At 46.8% G+C, this 16,526-nt stretch overlaps 1 protein-coding gene across 1 annotated transcript in view; it reads left to right on the top strand.

Moving 5' to 3' along the window:
• Positions 1 to 142: 142 nt before the first annotated feature.
• LOC130291006 (H-2 class II histocompatibility antigen, E-S beta chain-like) overlaps positions 143 to 16,526 on the top strand; it is a 59,836-nt gene continuing 43,452 nt past the window's right edge. The window contains exon 1 of the mRNA XM_056539326.1: positions 143 to 317. Within this exon, the coding sequence (XP_056395301.1) occupies positions 224 to 317 (94 nt within the window). The 5' untranslated portion in view covers positions 143 to 223. The remainder of the gene's footprint in view (positions 318 to 16,526) is intronic.

Below are 16,526 nucleotides of genomic sequence, written 5' to 3' on the forward strand. Positions count from 1 at the left end.
AATCTTACATTACAATCTTACATTAGTGATCTGTACTCCCTGCGAAACACTTTGCCTGGTTACAAGTGATGACTATAAAACATTTTTTCATTGGTTCTTAAATAGGAAGGTAGAACCCTGTATATCTAAAGAAGAAACATACAGTGTAGTAACACCATATTATATTGTACTATTCAGTGTAAGTGTTAGGATCATCCACAAGTAAGGATTCTTCTCTGGATAAATGGGGGCTCTTGGTTTTCTTGAGAAATGTCTATCCCTGCTGTTCTGTTCCCTTCTTGTATCTGAGATCACTCTGTGTAAAGGCTCCTCACCAGGTAAGTGATTAATTTGTGAACCTAAAATATTTCTATAATACTTGCCTGTCATTGTAGAATTTATTGGTATATGAGAGTTTCCAGCCAAAGATATTAATGACATTAACATTTAATTAAAGGATCTGTAAGCTGGTACCCTCACAACCCACAGAATGAATATACAGTAGAATCTCTCCATAGTGGACACTCATGAGGAATAAAAGAGTGTCTACTATTGAGAGACGGGAAAAAAGGCTCAAAAATCTTCCTAAATGATCGAATACTGTTCTGTGTTCACTACAGGGTGTAATTACCTATAAAACATGATAAAAAAATAATATTACAGTAGACTCTCCCAGTGCTGTGTAATTACCACTTATCCCTCCCCCTGTATCATTTCATCCCCCTTTATACACTGTGCCACCTTATTCCCCCATGCCTTGTGCCAAATTATCCCCCTTACTCCCTGTACCACATCATTTCTCCTTGATCCCCCTGGGCCATTTAATTTCCCCTTTATTACTCTCTGTGTAAATTCATCACCCCCCCCCCCCTTTATGAAGTGACACAGGGGAATAGAGGGGGAATAAAATGGCACAGGAGGGGATCAAGAGAAAATGATTTGGCACAAGGGAAATAAAATGGCCTTGAGGGATCAGGGAAGGAGGGGGGGGGGGAATGATATGGCCAGCATATGTACAGAAGCAGGAGTACACTGTTTAAACAGCGGTCTTCTGCTTCTGTGCTGGGGCTTTTGTAGGGGGGTGCAGCGGGGACCTGGGCCCCTTACTGGGGTATTGGCTGTATCCCCTGACGATGGCCCTGTGTACAAGGTAGGGCTAGCACATAAGCCTGGTTGTCCCCTATTGGGAGTGGTTTGTCCCCTATTGGGAGTGTTTTGTCCCCTAATGAGAGGGTTTTGTTCCCTATTGGATATGTCCACGTCCGCTATTGGGAATGTCCCCTATTTGGGGGGTGCAAATACATTAAGTCTTATGGGACAGACACTTTGACCAGCAGGGGTTGCACTTCTTTCATTTTTGCATGTTTTCATTGTGACTCAGTTTTCAATTTAAGGGTATGATTATCCCCTTAAAGGGGTACTCCGCCCCTAGACATCTTATCCCCTATCCAAAGGATAGGGATAAGATGTCTGATAGTGGGGGTCCCAAGCGATCTCTCCTGCTGCACCCCCGTACATCAGCAGCCTGGAGCTATGTTTGCTCGTGGCTAATGACAGGCGATACAGGGGACAGGGTATCATGACGTCACTGCCCCGCCCTCTCGTGATGTCACGCCCCACCCCCTCAATGCAAGCCTAGGGGAGGGGGCGTGATGGCCGCCACGCCCCCTCCCATTGACTTGCATTGATGGGGCGGGGCATTATGTCACCAGGGGGCGGGGCCATGACATCACAATACCCTGTCCCCTGTATCGCCTCTCATTAGCCACGAAGCAAACATAGCTCCAGGCTGCTGATGTACAGGGGTGCAGCAGTAGAGATCGCGGGGGTCCCCAGAGGCGGGACCCCCACTATCAGACATCTTATCGCCTAACCTTTGGATAGGGGATAAGATGTCTTGGGGCGGAGTACCCTTTAAGGACACTGGGATTTTTTCATTTTTGCACCTTTGTTTTTTCCTCCTCGACACCTAATAGCCATAATGCTTTCAATTCTACAGACCCATATGAGGTATTATTGTTTTCACCACCAATTGTCCTATATATCACTAATTTTACCACAAAATCTACAGTAAACAAAAAAAAAATGTGTGAGGTGAAATAAAAAAAAAAGAAAGCATCCATTTGCAACTTTCAGGGGTTTCCTTTCTATGCAGTGCACTTTTCGGTAAAAATGACATGTTATCTTTATTCTGTAGGGCCATACGACCCACGGACCAACTTAAACAGATTTTGTGTTATTTTACTAATTTTAAAAATTCTTTACTTTTCGTATGAAAATAGGCATGCTTAAAATTGTCCCCTGTGACACCTTTAACTTTTTATTTTTCCATGTACAAGAATGTATGAGGGCTCACTTTTTGCGCCGTGATCTGTATTTTTTCTTTTAATAGGACTTTTTGATCGCTTTTTCAACTTTTTTTCTGGTATATGAAGTGACCAAAAATAACATAATTCTGGACTTTGGTGTTTTTTTACATTTACGCCATTGATCATGCAGTATAATTGTTTTATTTTATTAGGTCAGACATTTACACATGCGGCGATACCACATATGATTTATTTTTGTTTACATTATTTCATTAAAAAGAATGAGAAAAGGGGGCTGATTCAAACTTTTATTAGGGTTAATTCACATTTTTATTGGGGAAGGGTTTTTTACATTTTATTCACTATTTTTCTAGTCCCCACAGGGGAATATTACATGATATGTTTAGCTTTCAAACACTGAACAATGCTGTGCCAGAGAACAGTATTGATCACTGTTATCGGTGCTCCATTGCTCCGGGCTGCCATAGCTTGCACCATTGGAGCGCCAATCAGACAGCGAGGAGGAAGTTAAGGTCCTGCTCACCATCCTCTCAGGTGATCAGCACCCTGCAATGCTACCACGGGTGTCCTGATCAGCTCCACTGAGCTACCACAGAGTAAATTTTTCCCGGTTTAGACGCCGCAGTCAAATATGATTGCAGTGTCTAAAGGGTTAATGCCGGGCATCAGCCCGATCAATGATGTCTGGCATTTGCCATAGGTCCCAGTTGCTGAGAGCATCCTGGACCCACCAGGTATGAAGCGTGCTCAATTCCTGAGCATGCTTCATATCGTGGCAGCGGGCGCAAGATGTACATATACATGGGTTATGGCAAACATTCACAAAAATGTGTAAATTCTTTTTTTTTTTTTTTTCATAAAAATGTCAGCCAACATTCATTAATTCAGATTAGGTGTACATTGCTAGAGAATTTTCTAAAGAGCATTGCTTTATATCTGCATTGTATGCAGGATAACACACCGGCCATAGCTCAGAAATGGACCTTGGATGGTGCACCACCACATTATGGGTGTCAGGTTCAAGCATTCCTAGATGAACAGTTTCCTGGAAAGTGGATTGGTCGTCTTGGTCCAGTTGAATGGCCCCCAAGGTCTCCCGATCTGACCCCCTTAGACTTTTATCTTTGGCGTCATCTGAAGGCAATTGTCTATGATGTGAATATACGAGATGTGCAGCACCTGAAACTACGAATACTTGAAGCCTGTGCTAGCATTTCTCCTGCGGTGTTGTTATCAGTGTGTGAAGAGTGGGAGAAGAGGGTTGCATTGACAATCCAACACAATGGGCAGCACATTGAACACATTTTATAAGTGGTCAGAAACTTGTAAATAACTCATGAAAGAATAAAGTTACATTAAAACCAAGCACATCATTGTTTTTCTTGTGAAATTCCCAATAAGTTTGATGTGTCACATGACCCTCTTCCTATTGAAAAAAACAAAAGTTGAATTAAAAATGTCCGACTTCAAAATGGCCACCATGGTCACCACCCATCTTGAAAAGTTTTCCCCCCTCACATATACTAATGTGCCACAAACAGGAAGTTAATATCACCAACCATTCCCATTTTATCAAGGTGTATCCATATAAATGTCCCACCCTGTATATCATGATCTGTATCTCTGGCGCTCACACAGCCACGCCCGGAGGGGTCGGCAATGCCCGCCGCACCACATATCACCTCCCATCTGTCATCTCAGGCTTCCAGCCTACTAAGACCCGGAAGAGACGACACTGTTCAGACCTTCTTACCTGTCCCCCTGGTCCGCCAGCTTCTGGGGATGGCGTGAAACCCGATAAGACCTCAGTGCCTCCTGAGGATACTGATATTCTGAGTGCTAGACCCCCAGCCCACAGGGATGATACAATTGGTTGGGCCTCTCGTTCCTCCAAACGGAATAAACGGAACTTTCGTAGATGAGTCGGAGGAAGAGTCAGATGGGATTTCTGATTATCATGATACTGATCTGAGTGAGAAGACAAGGTTTTTGAGGAGGAGGCTGGCCCTTCGTCTACGCCTACTTCCAAGACTGAGCCCCCCTCTGGGGCCATTTCGGACTCGTTAGGAGTTCCCTATTTTAATCCGGACGACATTAAACACCCTAGGTCCGGAGATTGGACACCCCTGACGCAGGTGTCCAATTATATTACAGCCTGGTTGCGTAAATCGTTGGATCGCGGCAACCGCAACAAACTCAGGGCAGAATGCCCTAGGCCATCCATTGGCAATAAAGTGTTGATGATGCCTGAGTTGGAACCCATCCTTGTGAAATACCTTCTCAAATAGGGCAAGAACCCGAAGAAGGGAATAGATAAGTCATTTAAGGGAGTGCAGGACAAGCTACTGGATGTCCTGGGTCCATTGACCAAGATATTAGACTTGTCTAAACAGGCGGTCGCTTCGGGCTCATCTGTAGACGCGGATGTCCTGAGGGGGTGGACATTGCGGGCAATATGTATGCTTGGAAATGCCAATACTGCTATGTCGGCGGAACGCTGTAGGTCCATCCTTATTAGGCTGGACCCACAATTGGCACATTTAGCCAGCGAAGAGCTGGGCCCATCTGCGGATGGCCTTCTATTTGGCGAGTCTTTATTAAAAATATAAACAAATTCGTTGGACTGTTTTCCAGTCTCGATAAGGCCCAGACCTCACTTAAGAAATCTTCCCAGGGCAAGGTTTTCAACAAGGCTGTAAGGGGTAGAGGTTGCCCTTCCAGCCGCGGATCATATTATCGACCCTATAACAGAGGGGCTGTACATTTCCTTCCAGACAGACAACACTATGTCACTGTTCCAGCGACACAACCTGTCACCCCCTTTTTCCCGACCAGGGGCCGCCCTTGGAGAGCACAAGGAGCAGCACGTGGGTTCCCGAGAGCAAGGGGCACAGGTGAGATTTGTTACTTCAGTGCTTCCGGAGATACCGGTGGGGGCCGACTGGTGTATTTTTCCCACGCCTGGTCCCGGATCTTGTCAGATCTGTGGGTGCTACAGGTGGTGTCGGGCTATTGCATCGAGTTCGTATGCACTCCTGTACATGCCCAATGGCCAGTAGCGATTCAATTCGCAGAGTCAGACAGAGATCTGATTTGCACGGAATTGACAAACTTAAAGCTAAAACATGTCATAAAAGAGGTGCCTTGGTAAGCTCCAAGCTTTGTGAGCAACATATTTTGGTCAAAAAGAAAGACGGAGGGCACCGGCCTGTGATCAATTTACGGTACCTAAACGAGTATGTGATGTATCGGCATTTTAAAATGGAAGGGATACATCTACTCAGAGATCTTCTGCTGCCAGGAGACTGGCTAGCGAAGATAGTTCTGAAGGATGCGTACCTTACGGTGCCGATTCACCCTTCTTTCCATCGATATCTCCAGTTCTGTTGGGAGGACTGCAAGTGGGAGTTCACGTGGCTCTCGTTCGGTCTGTCATCCGCTCCGTGGTGTTTCACCAAACTGTTGAAACTGGTCATGGCCATGCTACGAAGTCGGGGGCATTTGTTTGATCGTCTACCTCGCCAATATTTTGATCATGGCGCCTACGAGCGATCTGGCCAGGCAGCATGTGCAGTGGACAATAACCCTCCTTTCAGAACTGGGTTTCCTGATCAACGTGAAAAAGTGGGTGTTGACATCGTGAATTTTCTGGTGGATATATTTGCAGACCAAGAAGTTGGCCATGATCCGCAAAGAAATTCGGGGAAACAAGTGGTTTCCTTGTCGTACTGTTAACAGCTTCTACTCTGGCGATCTTTCCGGCCCCATTGCATTACAGGGCACTCCAACGCTTAAAGATCAAGTATTTACGAGGGGGTCTATCCTACTCGGACGAGGTTCCTCTGTCGCAGGAGGCCAAGGAGGAGCTCCTTTGGTGGCTTCGACATGTCCAGTGTTGTGTTGGCACAGACCAGCAACGGTGCAGACGCCAAGACAGGATCATCCTCCAGCTCTCCCACATTGAACATAGAAATATGGGAATTGTTAAGTGGACCTGAGGAAGGCATCAGTGGATACCGAAACACGTTGTCCCAATTTATATAAATAAAAATAGTTATCCTGCACCGCCTGAGTTTCTCAGTAATTTCACCACTCAAGCAGCGCCTCCACTGTATTGGCTTCTTTTCACCCTTTCTCCTCACACTGCTTAAAAGGGGAACTCCGCTGGCAAGCTTTTTTGCTCATTGTCACACTAGTGCAAATCATATTTGGTGTGACAGCTGTGCAAATTTTTTAAAAAATATACCTTTTTTGGCTGTTAAATAAAACCAGTCACTGTCAGTTCACGTCACAGTTGCCAGTTTTTTTTTGCCTGCAGGGCAAATTGTATCACCCTAGTGCAAATCACATTTGGTGTGACACTTGTGCAAAAAAAAAAAAAAAAACTTTTTGGGCTGTGAAATAAAATCAGTCAGTTCACTTCACACTTCACATTTGGGCCTGCTGGGCTCATTGTCACACTAGTGCAAATCATATGTGGTGTGACAGTTGTGTAAATTTAACAAAAAAAATTTTTTTTTGACTATAATAGATTGAATAGCAGTTAGTTGTCTGCAAGCGTGTGTGTCAGGCCTACAGTGTCTACTCTATGTCTACGTCTGTCAAGGACATGTTTGAGCGTAAGATGCCAATGTCAAAAGGTCACCCCCTAGCCCGGCATCTGACAGCTGGCTTGTCTGAACTCATATCCCGCCAGCTTTTAAAAAAAATTCAAAAAAATGTAAAAAAAAATTTTTTTAAATAGCTAAAAAATGTTTTTCTCTATTGGGACACCGCAGTGGAAGGTACCCGGCCAAAATTTATTTTCACAAAAGGCAATCCCCAACCGGTACTCGATTGTGCAACAGGAAGTAATGGCATGTCTGGCACACATTGTTGGGGCAAGGGTCCATCTGACAACTGATACCTGGTCTGCAAAGCATGGTCAGGGCAGGTATATCACCTACACTGTGCATTGGGTAAACCTGGTGACGCTGTGCAGGGTTGCCGCGGTGGATTTTGAATGAAGACGTGCCTCATGAAGCTGATTGGTCGCTCGCTGCTGGATGGTATGGGGGCAACCAATCAGGAACGTGCCGTACATGGCTGTGTACAGTTACGCTGTCATAGGAAAAAGTCGGTGAGGGGATGTCATCCAAACATGGGCATGGGGATGGTAGGCTTAACTCTGATTGGCTGTTCGGGATGTCGAGTGAGCCAATCAGAGAGGGGACGTATGAGTTCAGGTTTTAAGTCTTTGCTGCTGGTGGCGGCAGGATGTCTTTCAAATCTTTCAGCCAATCGCTGCTGGGCAGGTCCGGGCGGCGACCAATCAGGTTAAAGACGTATAATTCCTCTTTGGGAGATTCCTAGAGGCATCGGCAGCAATTTTTTTTGAAGAATTCGACCAATCGCTGCTGGGCGGCGACCAATCAGGGATGAGACGTGTATTTCCTCTTTGGAGGATTCCAAGAGGCATCGGCGGCAACTCTTTTTTGAAGAATCCGACCAATCACGTTCCGTCTGGGTAAGGGGGCGACCAAGGATGACTTGCATGACTTATCCGCCACCAACTATGGTTCAAGCCGCAATGTTTTAGGGCACTTTCTGGCTGGTAAACAAACTGAAATTTTTCAGGCTGCTGCTACAGCAGCGGCTGCAACAAAACCAAATTTTTCAGCCATGTGTACATGCCTAATTTTTCTGGTACTCTCTGCTGACATCTCTGTCCGTCATGCCAGTGAGGCGCTTGATTTGCGACGCCCAACACGTTGGAATTCAACACTCCTAATGTTCGACCGCCTGCTCCAACAAGAAAAAGCCGTTAACGAATATTTGTATGACCGGGGTGCTAGGACATCATCTGCGGAGCTGGGAATTTTTTTGCCACGTTACTGGACGCTCATGCGCAATGCCTGTAGGCTCATGCGTCTTTTTGAGGAGGTGACAAACCTAGTCAGTCGCACCGAAGGCACCATCAGCGACATCATACCATTTGTTTTCTTCCTGGAGCTTGCCCTGCGAAGAGTGTTGGATAATGCAGTAGATGAGCGTGAAGAGGAAGAGTTGTGGACACCATCACTACCAGAAACAGCCATATCAGCATCGCTTGCTGGACCTGCGGCAACGCTGGAAGAGGATTGTGAGGAAGAGGAGTCAGAGGAGGAATGTGGCTTTGAAGAGGAGGAGGAAGACCAACCACAGCAGGCATCCCAGAGTGCTCATTGTCACCTATCTGGTTCCCGTGGTGTTGTACGTGGCTGGGGAGAAGAAGAGGATACCTTCCCTGACATCACTGAGGACGAGGAACGGGACATGAGTAGCTCGGCATTCAACCTTGAGCAAATGGGTCTTTCATGCTGTCGTGCCTGTTGTGGGACCCTTTTATTTTGAAAAGGATTTCTTTGTGCTTTTCACCGTCCTGCATTATAGAATCTTCTGGACTTTATGATAATTTAAACTTGAAGAACTCTGTTTCTTTATTTGATGAAAAATAATTTCTTTGTGTTTCTCCGTCTTGCATTATAGAGTCTTCTGGATATGCGCTTGTTCTTATTTTTCAGCCATGTGTACATGCTGTGTGTACATACAGCGGCTGCAACAATACCAACTTTTTGAGCCATGTGTACATGCCTAATTTTTCTGGTACTCTCTGCTGACATCTCTGTCCATTTTAGCAACCGAGCATATTAGATGTATTGTAAGGGTAGCATGGTGGCTCAGAGATTAGTACTGCTGCCTTGCAGCGCTGGGGCCTTGGGTTCAAATCCCACTATGTGCTGCCTAAAGGGGGGCTCTACCTATATGCTGCCTAAAGGGGGGCTCTAACTATGTGCTGCCTGATATGGGGAAATCTATGTACTGCCTATAGGGGGGATCTAACTATGTGATGGCTAAAGGGGGGATCTAACTATGTGCTGCCTAAAGGGGGGCTCTAACTATGTGCTGCCTAATATGGGGAAATCTATGTGCTGTGTAAGGATTCCTCCTTGGGGATTAGCTCCGGGATCGTCCTGGACACTGCCACGGGACACGTTTCCACTCAATAAACCCGCAGACAACGGTTATTCATGCACGCCTGGCACATTGCCAGCTTTATTTAGACAGGTTGCAGGTAAAAACAAAACATAACTCAGGAACAAACCAAAGTCCTAGACCGTCTGGTCACTGACTACACATATCAGCATGCCCTGACTACTATCTGGTGAGCTACCCTCAGCCAGCATAAAACATGTGCCCCTGCAACCTGTTACTCACAGTTCACACCACTTCTTCACTTCTTGGACCGCTCACAGTTCACTGTGTGTTTCCTCAACAGGGTCCGTGTGTCTCCCCCTACAGCAACATGCTGTTACCCAGGGAGAGCCCCAACTATTCTGTTTCTTTTCCTTTTAAACACACTTTCCCTTCCTGATACCTCATTAATCAGGCCACAGGAGGAGCATTCTGCAGAGATAGCAAGGGAAATACACCCTTTCCTTGCCACACTGCCACATATCCCCCCCCCCCCCTCTGCTCAGACCACCGGGAAGGAGCACTTGTATTAAAAAGGCAGAGTCCAACTGCCTTTCCTTTTCCTTGAACAACTACGTCCAACAGGTTTTGAGGCACTTGGCTTCCTTCATCAGTAGATTTTATCTGCACCACTTCAATAGTGCACCCTTCTTTCATTCACACTTTCATCAGCCACCAAGCACAACACTTTTGGTCACCTTTGACAAATTCCTTGTAAAAAGCTCCATTCATGTCACACCTTTCCAACACCAGGTTCTTCATCTTTGTCTGTGCAGTGCTCTGGACACTAGGTGCGGACAAGGCAGATGCTCCAGGCCTTTGTCTTCTTCTGTCACTGGTATGACCATTGCCCGAACTTTGCTGGTGGCCAACCGAGCCTGTATCACCCATTTGCAGGTCTTCTAAGTCATCCTCCACAATTTCAGGAGGCTTCCCTTTAATGCACCTGTCCATCTTCTCCTTGAGACGGACTCTTCTCCAAATTCTACTTCTGCGGACTTTCTTCCGATGTTTTCTGAAACTAATCCAGTGCCTCTCAGGGATTCTACCACGACCCAGTCTTCTATCACAGTGACCTCTTTTTAAGGACTCTGCTTTCTTATTAGCCCTTTCTTTAGGGACACCAACCTTCACTGGCTCATTTTTAGGCTGAGAACTCTTGGCTCCTTTAGGCAGTTTTTCACCTGCACCTTCAGATGTGTCACTGACTTTACTTGCAGCTTCTGCAGTTATCTCTGGTTTAACTTCTACCTCAGAGAACTTCTCTGCCTCAGAATTTTCACCATCCAATGTCAATATCTCTGCAGTTTCAGAGGACTTCCCATATGGTTTCACCTCAGTCTCAGCTTTAGAGGACTTCCCATATGGTTTCACCTCAGTCTCAGCTTCAGAGGACCTTTCATATGGCTTCTTCTCATGGTCTTCAGACTCTACTGTTTCTTGCGTCCATTGTTTAGACTCCGCCTTTTTTAGAGAAAGCATCCCTGTCTCCAGTAGCTTTTGCCCCACAAGCAGTTTTTCTTCTTTTACACGGACGGCTGTGGCTTTGGCCTCAGTTTCCATCTGAGACACTTTTAACCTCTCGTTAGCCAGTTCTACTATAGCTTGGTCCCTACTTTCTTTTAGGACCTTCATGTTCCCTTCCAGCTTTAAACATTTCTGCTGCTCACTCTTGAGCTTAGCAGAGTTGTTCTTCTCACTTTCCAGCAATTCTGTCAAGTTTTTGACAGTATCCTCCAGGGACAGCAGTTGTTCTCTCATCTGCTCATTGTCTTTATTCAGTTGCGCCATCTTGGACACTTTCTGCTCATAGACTTTTAGCTGAGCCTCTTGTTCAGAGAGCTGAGTACCCAGTGAATCCAAGGCAGCTGCGCGAGACTTAATGTGCGTTTCGTTCTGCGCCTCCAGGCTCTGCACCTTATGAGCCATTACCACTTTCTCCTTCTCCAGCTCTTCCATGGCTACCAACCTAGCCTTATGATCACTTTGTAGAGCCAGATATGCCCCACACAGGACATTCACTTCATCCTTGAATGAGATCTGCTTGGCCAGAATCTCCAATTCTCTCTCCTTGCTGGTCATAAGACCCTGGGAGTGGGACAGTTCCTCCTGCAGAGCTGCAAACTCACTTTTGTGGAGCTCCATATCTTTCTGCAGCTGAAGCGTCGCTTCCTGCTCTTTATTCAAGTCTGCAAGCGTTTTTTCTTTCTCCTCTGTCAGGTGATTAACTACTTCTTCCTTTTGAGACAATTTAGCAGAAACCATCTGTAAGGTTTCTTCAAGGTTCTGGATCTGCTCCCTTTTTTTACCAAGACCAGCGCGTTTTTTCCGAGATCTCTTACTTACAGCGGTCTCCTTACTCTCGCTGCTGGACCTTGAGACATTCTCTTGTCCTCTGACAGTCACTTGTCCTTGGCCTGTCTCTTCCTTCAAGCCAACTCGTTCAGACTCTTCTCCACCTTTAGGAGTAGTCTCCCCCTTTTCAAGGGTCTTGGCCACTTGGGCTTCAGGGTAGTTCCTGGACAGTCTCTCTGGACTGTCTCTCTGCTCACTGGCAGACTTCTCTTTCACTTCAACACTGTCTCTCTGCTGCCCAGCAGAAAGGTCTAGGGCTCCTGGGTCTGCAACAACATCTGGTCCAGTGGTTCGACCTTCCTGGTCACGATCCATCTCTGGTCCAGACGTGACATCTCCTTCACTCAGGACTCTGTGACAGTAAGCGCAGCGCCCAGCTCCACATGTACTCTCTTCAGTACTTCTGCATTATCCACAGACATCTCTGCAGCTTCTTTTCCAGTCACCTCTTCCAGATGACCGTGCAATTTCAACTCCCCTTTTGGCTCATCTTTGTTCACAAGGTTCAGCATAGCTTCCTCTTTTCCAGTCTCATTCACTTCTTCCAGGTGACAGCGCAACTCTAGCCCCACCTTGGGCTCACCTTCAGCTGCCGAATGGAACCCATGTTCCTGTACCTGATCCGTTTCTGGTTTCACTGAAGATTCTGTTTCAGTCAGAGGCACACTTGTAACTTGAGTCGCTGGATCCTCTTGGACTTGACTCACGGTCTGGTCTTCAGCTCCCCCAGCAGTCTGGCAGACCCCTATCTGACATATATCTAGTGACTGCTGACACTCCCCGTCCTCAGCCTCTGCTGAGTAACTCTCCACTAGTGTGTGGTGCAAGTCAAGTGTTGTGGGCCTATCAGGTGTACCTGCTCTAGTCACCTGACAGTCTTCCCATAATTGCGGAAAAAATTGAAAATCCGTCCCCAGTACTACATCATACTCCAAGGAGGGCTCTATTGCAACCTTGTGACCTATAGTACCATAGGGAGTAGAAATACAGACATTAACCATTTTATAACCCCAAATACCAGCCTGCATAGACATTATAGCAGGGTCTGGCTTTCTCCTGCTGGACTTTACCAGACTTATTACACATCTAGGGTCTAACAAAACCATCATCTTTTTCCCTTCTATTTCCAGCTCACACAGGTTTTCTTTTGTCCTGTCAGAGGTGGCAGCAGTTCTCTTTACATCTGAGCACATCAACATAAGTTTTTCATTAAAAACATTATCAGATTGCACATGTTCAAAATTTACAGGACAGTTCATAGCACTAGGACCTAACTCAGGCAAAGTGTGTTTTGTTACATTTTCTCCCAGTCCTGCATTTAACATTTTCTGTTCACCAGATTTTTTCAATCCGATCTGCACAGTGTGAACAGTCCCATCAGTCTTCATGAGGGGTTCCCCACCCTCACATGATTTTGCAACTGGACATAGGTTGGTACCACCTTGAACACTGTTCACACAGTCAACTAGGGAAACACTACCCTCCGACTCAGCATTTTTATGCACAGTCCCCTCATTCTTATGTACAGTCTCAGTCTCTAAACATGGCCCCCATAACCCCTGGAACAGTCTTACCAGAATCTCTTGCCGTCCAATCGGTTAAGGGCTGGTGCTGGATAGTGTTGCTCGCGAATATTCGCAATTCGAATATTATTCGCGAATATCGCATATTCGCGAATTCGCGAATTTCGCGAATATAGCGCTATATATTCGTAATTACGAATATTCGTTTTTTTTTTTTTTTTTTTTCTTCACAGTACACATCACAGTGATCACCCCTCTCTGCTTCCAGCTTGTGTGGTGTAAAGAAGGCTGTAATACTACTGTGTGAGACTGGCGTGCGAAAATTCGAATATGCGAAAATTAGCACATGCTAATTTTCGCATACGCGAATTTTAGCGCGCGCTAATTTTGTATATGCGAATTTTCACATATGGTAATTTTCGCATACGCGAATCTTCGCGTATGCGAAAATAAAACGAGAATATAACGAATATGCGAATATTCGCGAATATATGACGAATATTCGTCCATATATTCGCGAATATTCGCGAATTCGAATATGGCCTATGCCGCTCAACACTAGTGCTGGACACCTCTCACCAGCTTCTCTGCTGCAGAACATCGCTCCACTTGCTCTTTAAGTAGCTCTGCAACTTTAAACCCAGCATCACTGTTAGGCTGCAGTGCACTCTGTAGTCTTGCAGCGCGGATTACTCCCACTTTAGTCAGGATCTCTGTCTTGACTTTCTCATAGTCCCGTAAGATCTTTGGATCCAGTTCACAATTAACTTTTTGGGCCTCTCCTCCAATGAATCCAAACACCAAGTTTCCCCAGTGTGTCTTGGGCCATGCCTCATGCATAGCAATCCTTTCAAACTCTGCAAAGCTTGCTTCCTCTTGTGCTGCAGCCCTCTGCAACAAAGCACTTATCAGGACATCCATCTTGCAACACTTCAAACCTTGCAAACACAGCACAGTCCTCTGCCAAAATGTCAGCCGCTTGCCAACAAAATTTTCCTTTGCCCCTAGCAACGCCTTTATACACAGTCTCAAAACGTAATCTGCACTCTGCAGGTGGCCCATCCACCTGTCTCCTTACTTGAGAAAGAGCGCCCACTCGCTTGATGCGATCTGTTGCCCCTAACAACAACTTCACCACAGGCGCAGTCCTGTTCTTGTACTCCACAGCTGGGCTCGTCCCCCTGTCTCCTCTCTGAGAAAAAGAGTTCCCACTTGTAACATGCACGATTATTTTCTCTTGGCAACAACTTCACTGCAACTCGACCACTGGTTGCTTATAGCAACGTGTTTGCCCGCATCCGACACCAATTGTAAGGATTCCTCCTTGGGGATTAGCTCCGGGATCGTCCTGGACACTGCCACGGGACACGTTTCCACTCAATAAACCCGCAGACAACGGTTATTCAGGCACGCCTGGCACATTGCCAGCTTTATTTAGACAGGTTGCAGGTAAAAACAAAACATAACTCAGGAACAAACCAAAGTCCTAGACCGTCTGGTCACTGACTACACATATCAGCATGCCCTGACTACTATCTGGTGAGCTACGCTCAGCCAGCATTAAACATGTGCCCCTGCAAGCTGTTACTCACAGTTCACACCACTTCTTCACTTCTTGGACCGCTCACAGTTCACTGTGTGTTTCCTCAACAGGGTCCGTGTGTCTCCCCCTACAGCAACATGCTGTTACCCAGGGAGCCCCAACTATTCTGTTTCTTTTCCTTTTAAACACACTTTCCCTTCCTGATACCTCATTAATCAGGCCACAGGTGGAGCATTCTGCAGAGATAGCAAGGGAAATACACCCTTTCCTTGCCACACTGCCACAGCTGCCTAAAGGGGGGAATCTAACTATGTGATGCCTAAAGGCGACTAAAGCATGTTATTCTAAAGAATTTAGGAATAATAGGCGATTTATGCCCTTTATGGATTAAAACCAGACTCTGCATCAACTATGTAATTTTCCATTGGAGTTTTGCCATGGATCCCCCTCCAGCACGCCACAGTCCAGGTATTAGTCCCCTTGAAACAACTTTTAAATCACTATTGTGGCCAGAAAGAGTCCCTGTGGGTTTCAAAATTCGCCTGCCCATTGAAGTCAAAGGCGGTTCGCCTGGTTTGCGAACATTTGCGGAAGTTCGCGTTCGCTAACCCGAAAATTTTATGTTTGAGACATCACTATTTGCCAACTGTCTACCCTCAGTAAAGCTACCGTTGTCCGTAACTTGGTGTCAGAGTCTTTATTGCCCCCGGGCCTAGCCCAGGATCCAGCGGTATGCCTTTGGGTGGTTATAGGCTAAACCACGCCCTGGCATCATGAATACAAGGGGATAATGCCATCTGCCCCTAGGGTAACAACATCTGCCCTGCACCACACACCCCGCCAGCACTCCTGCTTGGAAGCTCCCGGGCTCAGCATTTCCCCACACACACAGGCAGGAAGATGTACCCCGATCCTTCTCCTCTCTCCTGGGCCCATCCCCCTCAGTAAGATCCCCTCCTGCTGTATACAGCTCTGCAGTCGGGGAAAAGGAGCAGGGAAGGGCTGCAGGCTGGACAATGAAGCTGGTGGCTAGACAAGATGTGGACCCCATAAGGCCCCTTTCACACTAAAAACTTACTCAGTTTTAAAGATCCGTTGGAAGTGCCTAATCTTGAATAAAAAGTGTGTATGTGTGTAAATGTCCTGTGCCTAATTGTGCTTGCATGTCTGTTAGTATTAGGGATCGACCGATATCGATATTTTTTTAGGGCCGATACCGATAATCTGTGGAGGTTAGGGCCAATAGCCGATAACTTATACCGATATTCCGGTATAAGTTATCGGCTATTTATCCCCCCCCCCCCCCCGACACCGCTGCAGATCATTGATTTAAAGAGGGCGCTTTAAATCAATGAACTGCAGCGGCTTTGCAGTGCCATAGACCGCCGCCACCACCCGCTTCTCTCCCCCTGCCTGTCCGGGGGTCCTCCCGCGTCCTATCACCGCCACCGCGACCACCCCCACCACCTCACCGCGCCCCCCACCGCACCGCCCCGGCCCCATTGCCTCCCCCATCCCCGGTTTTATAATTACCTGTTTCCGGAGTCCACTCTACATCTGGCTCCGGTGGCGTCCTCCTGAGCTGTCACTGTGCGCACTGACTGTGACGTCGCGTTGAGGATGTCACTCGTCATTGCGCACAGCGTAACGCAGGATGCAGCAGGAGCCAGAAATAGCGTGGCCCCCGGCCCCCGGGAACAGGTAATTATAAACCGGGGATGGGGGAGGCAATGGGGCCGGGGCGGTGCGGTGGGGGGTGCGACGCGGTGCGGAGGGGGGGTGCGACGCGGTGCGGTGGGTCGT

Source organism: Hyla sarda, chromosome 9 (assembly GCF_029499605.1).
Source record: "Hyla sarda isolate aHylSar1 chromosome 9, aHylSar1.hap1, whole genome shotgun sequence".
NCBI classification, from domain to species: Eukaryota; Metazoa; Chordata; class Amphibia; order Anura; family Hylidae; genus Hyla; species Hyla sarda.